The following is an 8,693-nucleotide window of genomic DNA, read 5'->3' on the forward strand; positions in this document are numbered from 1 at the left end:
GCCCGCCCCACGTGGACTCGGCTCCCAGGATCAAAGTCTGTTTGCTGCGGGGCCCCGCAGGTGTGCGGTGGGCTGCGAGGACCCGCGGCGCCAGGGCAGGGGCCTCGCCCGAGGCGCGGAGCCCCGCTCGCCCCTCCCCCTCCCGCTGCACCCGGCCCGCGCCCCCGACCCTCCCCCACGACGCCCGCCGCTGCACCCGGCCGCGGCCCCCCAGCCCACGCCCGGCTCCGAGGGGAAGAGGCTCCGCCCCCATCGGTCGGAGCCGCAGCACCGCCCCCGCCTGCCTCGCCGAGACCCCATCCAATAGTTGGCGCGGATGGGCGGGACGCGGAGGCTGTCGTGACGGGATCCTGGCCAATGGGAAAGCGTGCCGAGCCTGGTGGGCGGGGCGTCGAAGCCTTGTCACACTCAGGTCCGTGTGAAAACGGGGGTTCCGAGTGCAAAGCAAAGTTTTTTTGTAAACCGTCTGCAAAGGCTGGGGGGAGAAGAAGGCGCCCGACACCGGGCCGAGTGCAACTGCTGTGGCCGCCGCCTTTTGAGCTTCCCCGGCGTCGGCTCCTCGAGCCGAGCCCCCGCGGAGGCGACCAGCGGAGGCAAAACCTGCGCCGAAAGCCTGCAGATGCTTGGAGCTCTCGCAGCGCCGAGCTGCCTGTCGCCCGCCCCCACCGCACGCCGGCTCTTGCTTCTGGTGGGGCTCCTGGTCCCCGGGCTCCGGGAACCCCAGTTCCCCAACGCCGCCGCCTCCGCCGCCCCGCTGCGGGTGTGCGGCTGCTGGGGCTGAGCCGGGCCTCCGCCCGGGCTCGGAGGACGGGCGCCTGAGGAGCTGCGCGCCGCCGGCCCTTCGGGGACGCCCACAGGCGCGGGGGCTTGGCGGCTTACCCCGGGGCTCGCCCCCTCCCGACCCCGGAGGCGCCCTCGGCAGTGTCCCTAGCGGCCCGGCTCGGGGGCAGAGAGCCCCGCGCCGTCCGCCTCCCGCCACCGAGTCCTAGACCGACCCTCGGCGCCTCCCGGCCACCGCCTCCCGAGTGTCCGCGCCGCGCTCGGCGGGCCCCCGAGCCGCAGCCATGGGGTGCTGGGGCCGCAACCGGAGCCGGCTGCTGTGCATGCTGATGCTGACCTTCCTGTTCATGGTGCTGGAGGTGGTGGTGAGCCGGGTGACCTCGTCGCTGGCGATGCTCTCCGACTCCTTCCACATGCTGTCGGACGTGCTGGCGCTCTTGGTGGCACTGGTGGCCCAGCGCTTCGCCCAGCGGACCCACGCCACCCAGAAGAACACGTTTGGCTGGATCCGGGCCGAAGTGATGGGGGCTCTGGTGAACGCCATCTTCCTGACCGGCCTCTGCTTCGCCATCCTGCTGGAGGCCATCGAGCGCTTCATCGAGCCGCACGAGATGCAGCAGCCGCTGGTGGTGCTCGGGGTCGGCGTGGTGGGGCTGCTGGTCAACGTGCTGGGGCTCTGCCTCTTCCACCATCACAGCGGCTTCGGCGACAGCTCCGGCCACGGCCACTCGCACGGGGGCCTCCCCAAAGGGGTCCGCGGCAAGGGCAACCGCCCCGGGGACAGCGACACCAGCATGAGCCCCGGCGACCAGAGACCCGACCAGGAGGAGACCAACACCCTGGTGACCAATAGCAGCAACTCCAACGGGCTGAAACTGGACGGGACAGGTGAGTCGTCCGCCTCAGGTGGTTGGTTGGCGTTTGGAGAGCCCCGGACCCCAGCCTGGCCTGGCCGGGGCGAGGTGGCCCGCACGCCCCCTGGTGCCCGAGCCGACCCGCACCGCGCCGCGCCCGGCCTCCGCCGCCTTCCCGCTCGCTCCAGGTCCCGCCCCGCCGGGAGAGGCGAGCAAATAGGACCCCTTCCTGCGCGGGTGCCGGCGGCCCGGGGGCGCCCCCGGGGGCGGAGGGGGCGCGGCGCGCCCGCGAGTGGGGCGCGGGCCCCGCGGTGGCGGCCGCCTGCCGCGCGCTGGCTGCCCCAGCGGGCTGTCTTCCCCCGACACCGTCTAACTTGGGTTTTTAAGGGCTCAAAAATGCTTCCTAATTCAGTTTCTTGGCCCTGTTGGGAAATGGAGAGAATCGGCCGTCCGTTCTTCGTGGTTGGCTGTTTGAAATGCAGGTGGTTCTTGTGCCCTTTGGACAAGTTTCTTAATAGTGTGTTCAGGGCTCTCTAGCCACGGGCCTCTCGGCGCTCAGAGAGGTCTCTCTTACGAGCAGCAGTGTGCGTTTCAGTTAATTGTCCAAACGTCTCCACCCGAATCCTGAAAATCCTAGATTTAGGACCTGTTTAGGCATGTTTCACATTTCAGTTGGCGCTTTTCCATCAACCACGCTAAAAGAAGAGTGATGGTAATTTATTCATCTTATGTTTTTAATGGATGCTGTTCATTCCAAGCGTAAGTGCTCTTGAAGGAAATTTGGAAAATGTGGAAAGAAAGGAGACGGAAAAAGGAGTCAACCCGTGAATGCCCTACTACCCAAGCTCAGTGATGTTAACAGTTTGTATTTCCTTCCAATTCTTTCCCTTTCTATTTATTTGCCTAGTTGCAGGATACTACATAGACAGTTCCCCTTGTTTTTAAGATGCAGGATATTAGGTTAATGAAATTCAGGTTGTACATTGAAAAGGTTTAGTAAATAAATTGAATTTCCTCTCATTCGCACTCTGCAGGGTGTTATTCCAAAGAAAACTAAGCTGCTCTGATTTTTTTTTTTTTTTAACAGATCATTACATTTGGTTTAAGAGTTATAGGGTATGGGGGAAATAGGGAGAGGTTGGTAATAAAAAGGTACAGACTTTCAGCTTTAAGATAATAAGAGGAGCTGTGTAACACATGGTGACTGTGGTGGATAACACTGTGTTGTATAATTGAAATTTGCTATGAAGAGTAGAACTTCACTGTTCTCACCAAAACAAACAAACAAGCAAATAAAACCAGAGAGATAAATGTGTGAGGCAATGGATGTGTTAAGTAGATGGGGGGGGGGAGGGGGGGATTCTTTCATAATGTATAGAAATAACAAGTCATCATGGTGTACACTTCCAAATAGTCTAAAAATAAGAGTAAGGTACATAATGATTATTTAATTGAAATTTTTACTGAGGTTACTTTGTGATTGTTGATACCTTTATATTGTTGTTCTGTCAGTTTCTAAATCCTCTCGACCAAGAAACTCTGTCACTTATATTCATAATAAACATTTAAAACTTAACCTTGACACCTTAAAGACAGAAAGTGACTAGAGCTCCGTGTCAAATCAAACCTTTGTATTAGACTTATCCATAGCTGCATTTAATTTGGGGCATTAGCATTCAATTTTGTTTTCTTTTTGATATATGCCAAAAAGTATAGCAGAATATTCACAGGACCCCACCTCCACAGAAGATAAACTTTTTAGAGTGGGGGAGGTAGGGTGGTTAGGAGAACGGGGAAACTATCATCTTAATGGCTTTATTTAGCCCCGGCCATTATGTCCTAGCTTGGTCCCAGTATGTCGATTTATATTAAATTGTCGCAAGCACATTTTAAAATTATGTTTTCAGAAACATTTTCACAAGGATGTTTTTATAAATTAGACAAGGATGTTTATATAAACACTTTAAGTGTATTTGATGCGGAATTTGTGTTTCTTTGCAGATCCAGAAAAGTCCAGAAATAACACAACGGATGTACAAGTGAACGGGAATGTTATCAGAGAAGCCGACCAAATGGAAATAGAAGATGGTGATAAGGCCGGACAACTTAACATGCGTGGAGTTTTTCTGCATGTCTTTGGAGATGCTTTGGGTTCAGTGATTGTAGTAGTAAATGCCTTGGTCTTTTACTTTTCTTGGCAAGGTTGTCCTGTAGGGAAGTTCTGTGAGAACCCGTGTACCCCTGACCCCTGCAAAGCAATGATGCAAATAATGAATACTACTCAGGCAACAGTTTATAAGGCTGGTCCTTGCTGGGTGCTATATTTAGATCCAACTCTTTGTATGGTAATGGTCTGTATACTCCTTTACACAACTTACCCATTACTTAAGGAATCTGCTCTTATTCTCCTACAAACTGTTCCTAAACAAATTGATATCAGAAATTTGATAAAAGAACTTCGAAATGTTGAAGGAGTTGAGGAAGTTCATGAGTTACATGTTTGGCAACTTGCTGGAAGCAGAATCATTGCCACTGCTCACATAAAATGTGAAGATCCAACATCATACATGCAGGTGGCTAAAATCATTAAAGACGTTTTTCATAATCACGGAATTCACGCTACTACCATTCAGCCTGAATTTGCTAGTGTAGGCTCTAAATCGAGTGTAGTCCCATGTGAACTTGCCTGCAGAACTCAGTGTGCTTTGAAGCAGTGTTGTGGGACTCGGCCACAAGCCCTTTCTGGAAAGGATACAGAAAAGGCCCCAACAGTTAGCATTTCTTGTTTAGAACTTAGTGACAATCTAGAGAAGCCCAAGAGGACTAAAGCTGAAAACATGCCTGCTGTTGTGATAGAGATTAAAAAGATGCCAAACAGACAACCCGAATCATCTTTGTGAGTCTTGAAAAAGATGTGGTATTTGACTTTTGCTTTAAACTGCAAGAGGGAAAAGACTCCATTGAAATTCTAAGTTTGCCAAGTAGTGTAATTGAAGTCCTTGTCTGGTCACACAGTTTAATTCTATTTTTGTAAGAACATAATGGGACTGTTTAACAGACTTCTGTATTACAACTTTGTGATTCTTAGTGCAGAGTACAGCTATGCTGTAACAATTTTGGAAAGCCAGTTCTAACACTATGTTACATTTTTGTTTAAATATAAACCTTATATAACATAATGACATTTGATTTCCAGTTTTTCCATGGTGAAAAATTAATTAGGGGGATAAATAAATTAAAATTGTTACTGGAATTTCTCTGCTTTTCTTTTCCCCCAGTGTTATATTTTGTTTATTAAAATTATAATTGTTAGAACTTTTAATCAACAACTTTGTTTCCTTTGATACTTTAGGTAATATTTACTTGCTCTTTAAGGTCATTATATAGCATAGTGGCAGCATCTTTTCAGAGTGACTGATGGATATTATTAGGAAAAGTTTCTTTTTTTCTTCATATGGGGTATTTATAATACTAAAGATCAGTTATTATCCTGTGTTGTATATTGCTGACTATTACTCTAATAAACAGTGAGATATAATTAACAACTTGAACTATAGTTTACACATAATAGGGCATATAGGGAGTAAGAGCAGGGAAGAAAGTTTACCAAATTAAATATTTAGATTATTGTAAATTAATATTGAGACTATATTTCTAAATTCTGAGAGTCTGAACATGTTTTTTTTCTTACCAGAGTTAGTCTAAAACATGGACGTGTTTACCAGCATTACTTGCTTTGAAAGATTGGCATCAGAAGCACATTTATACAGTAAATGTTTTTAAGGACATTAAACACTATCTAATAATTACATGTTAAATGCAGACTTACTAATGGGATCTTTTAAAAAAACTTTTCAGAGTTAGTCATTTCATAGTGACCCATCATGAATGGATTCAAATGCAGCTTTTTAAACACCACCAGCAATGCTTGTGTTTTGCCAAGAGCCACTGACTTAGGAGAAGAAAGAAATCTGAAGGTTAATGCAATTTGGATATTAAATTTTAAAGAAGCAAAATGAGTTAAGGCAAAATTAATAATTAAGATTCTGTAAGTTATCCTGTCTTGATATCACTCAGATCTACAATACCTACGCAGGAAGTTGTTCTTGGATATTTTATTGTTGCTATGGATTTTGAATCCACACACAAATGTTATTTAAGGCTATTTAAGTTATATTTTTCTTGATAGAGAGGGATTATGCTTTGTGAAGAAACTAGATTTTTGTCCTCAAAAGGATGAATATTAATATCAGTTATCATATATAGCTCTATTTTTCTAGAAACAAGGTATCCTGACTACTTCAGTGACTTTTATAGCTGACTACTTTTGAGATGGCCACCTTTTGGGATTTGAAATAATTCATTGTTTAATGGGTCTTAAGATGAAAGTGAAGGCCTTTGACAGTTAAATTCTGTGGTAGATGGTGTAGTTTTTTTCTAGCATAAATAAGCCTGTTGCTGGCAATGGGCCTATTTAAGAACAGCCGATTTTTCCAATGACAATGAGGTAATTTTAGAAACAGTTTGTAAGTTCACATTTACTATAATGGGCCAAAACCATAACCTGCCAATCTGTAATACATCTTGACATTTAATACTCTTATCTCATATTGTGGAATTTAGTTCCTAAGCTGGTAGTTACTTTGAATTTTGCAAACAATTTTTTAAAACATGAAATTGGGGAATTTCATTGTTTGGGTAAGAGAGAGAATTTCAAATTGTACTGTATCATGTACATTCCTGATTTAACACTTTAAACTACAAAGCATTAAGATCTCAAAACAGTTTGTTATAGAAACATTTCAGTAATGATACAATAGGATAACTGGTAAATATATTAGATTCTATGGGATTTTCTTTACAAATGCTCTATTGAGTCTTTTTAAAAAGGTTGTATAATGTGTAAGACATCAATTGAATGAGGATTTTTAAAAATAGTGTATAAGCTTGGGACAAGGGCTATTTTTTTTTTTTTTTCAAAAGTGCTTTGAAGGTAACAGCCTCTAGATTTCAGTTATTTCACGTTTCATAATTTTGAAGTAGCTTATATGTAACAAAGTGGTACCTTGGGAAGGTTCTCTTTTTTTCAAAGGTCTTTGTCATAATAGTGAAATCAGTGGGCACTGACTCACCTTTTGAGTTTTAGCAGAGAATTATTTATTTCTTTACAATGCACTTTCTAACCCATTTTTAGCTATATTAGCATTATCTTTTAAAAATGCTTTTATATTTAAATATTGTGGGATTTAGGTGTCTTTTCCAAAATAGCTTCTTCTTTCCTGAAAGAAAATGAAGGGAATACCCTGAATTATTCGGAGACTTAAACCCAATATTTAAATATGCGGTTTTATAACACTGCATCAGTTTTAGGAGGTGCATCTCTCCTGGCTCTTTTATATTTGAGCAAGATCAGTGTATTTAGAATGTGTTTAGCAACTTGTCTATTGTCTCGGTTTAGTGAGAAGGAGGTGCTGCATGTACCTGAATTAGAACCAACCAGAAATTTTTCCAAGCCAAATACAGCCTTAGTGATGAGAGATTTAATTCTCCATTGTCACCTTTTAGCTTATATGAATGTATAGGTTTTTTTTGAAGGGCATACACATTGTAAAAGTAAGGACTAGAACCTACAAGAAAAAAGTCAAAAAACTCTCAAAAACTTTGCTGTATGTATTTTAACATTTTAGAAAACAATGTTTGACTAAGGTATGTAATTTAAATAGGAAAAATTTCCATCCTTTGGAAAATCACAATAGGTAGGAGACTATGTTAACATTTTGTATCTTGTTAACAGCCTCAGTTAATTTTGAACTCTTGAAAGTTTTGAGGGAAAAAGCCTATGGAACCTAATGTGAAGTATTTAGTAGGCTAACTGGTATTGAGTTGAAGATTTTTACTGTCTCTAAGCAGATATCATTTGAATGATATAATGTCATTTACCTGCTGTCTTAAAGATGTTCACATACATAAATGTGGAGACTAGTTCTACAGTATAGATTATTTATTTTATTAGCGTTTCAGTTAAGTCATAAAACAGTGTTAAAACTCTTGGGAAGGTAAAGGGGTTTTTTTTTGTTTGTTTTATAAATTGCAACTGTCAAATACAGTGTTTGACCATCTGAAATGGAAATTGTAGTAGCACTATTTTGATGTAGCTATACCAATGCTGTGTGGCAATGCTATTTTGTTTTACTAACAAGCTCTGGAATATTTAGCAGTCGTTTTTACTGGCACAAGAGCTTTTTGTATGTCATTCAGTTTAAACTTTTAAACCAAAAATTTTATGGTCCAGTGTCTTTGGCAAAAAGATACTGAAGAGAATGTAACATAAAATTAATATGTGGTGATATATAAAAAGACACAAATTGCCACCTTAGGGTTCTGTCTTGAAACAGCACAATGACTTGTACCAGTGTATTCTGTGATTCTTTATGAAACTTCCATGTTGTGTTGTTTTGTGTCTGCCACAGCCTGTCCTTTGGGCCAGATGTGGCACAGTTAAATGCAACTATCATCTCATTAATGCAGATGCACATAAGATGTCTTTAGTGCTGCAACATTTTACCTAACTTTTTGTATGTTTTATGACTGTGCATTGTTTTCCAAAGCTGTTCCTACCTCATCATTGAGGCTTTATGGATTGTTATGTATTATAAATGTTCTTTATGAGACAGACTACTGTGTTTCTTCTCATTTATTAAAAGTCAAGTAGAAAAATAAATTAATTTTTAAATATCTATTGGATTATTTTGTGCATATGGCCTCCCCTCCTGTGCTACGCTGGGTTGTGTAGAAGAGAGCTGGACTTCATGTATTGAAAGGGAAGTTGCAGCTTAACGTGAGTGTTGCTGGTGTGCGGAATGACTAGGTTAAAGGACAGTGATGAGGAAAACAAATGTGGGCAAAAATTTCAGTGGAAATTGAAAGGGTAATGGTGCAAAGGCTCACCAACATGAAATACTCAATGGCTGTGAAGTTTTTTATAAGCATTTATAAATTAATGTAGCTGTAGGTTAATATGCTTCTTTAGGTACTTGCTATTGTTTATTTGTAAGCATA

The 8,693-nt window shown here is 43.5% G+C and overlaps 1 protein-coding gene across 1 annotated transcript; it reads left to right on the forward strand.

The window, feature by feature from the left end:
• The first annotated feature begins 477 nt into the window (after window positions 1-477).
• SLC30A1 (solute carrier family 30 member 1) lies at window positions 478-8,309 on the forward strand. The gene is made up of 2 exons (XM_081121009.1): window positions 478-1,668; window positions 3,636-8,309. The coding sequence occupies exons 1-2, from the start codon at window positions 1,065-1,067 to the stop codon at window positions 4,532-4,534; spliced, it is 1,503 nt and encodes a 500-aa protein (XP_080977135.1). The 5' UTR covers window positions 478-1,064; the 3' UTR covers window positions 4,535-8,309.
• Window positions 8,310-8,693: the final 384 nt, after the last annotated feature.

The sequence above is a fragment of the Miniopterus schreibersii genome, assembly GCF_964146895.1.
Source record: "Miniopterus schreibersii genome assembly, chromosome: 19".
In the NCBI taxonomy this organism is placed as follows: domain Eukaryota; kingdom Metazoa; phylum Chordata; class Mammalia; order Chiroptera; family Miniopteridae; genus Miniopterus; species Miniopterus schreibersii.

What these genes read in the sequence shown, in the direction of transcription:
- SLC30A1 (XM_081121009.1), top strand. Translation starts at nt 1,065, where the DNA reads ATGGGGTGCTGGGGCCGCAACCGGAGCCGGCTGCTGTGCATGCTGATG. An exon ending in GCTGAAACTGGACGGGACAG is followed by an intron (nt 1,669 to 3,635) that starts GTGAGTCGTCCG and finishes GTTTCTTTGCAG; the next exon opens with ATCCAGAAAAGTCCAGAAAT.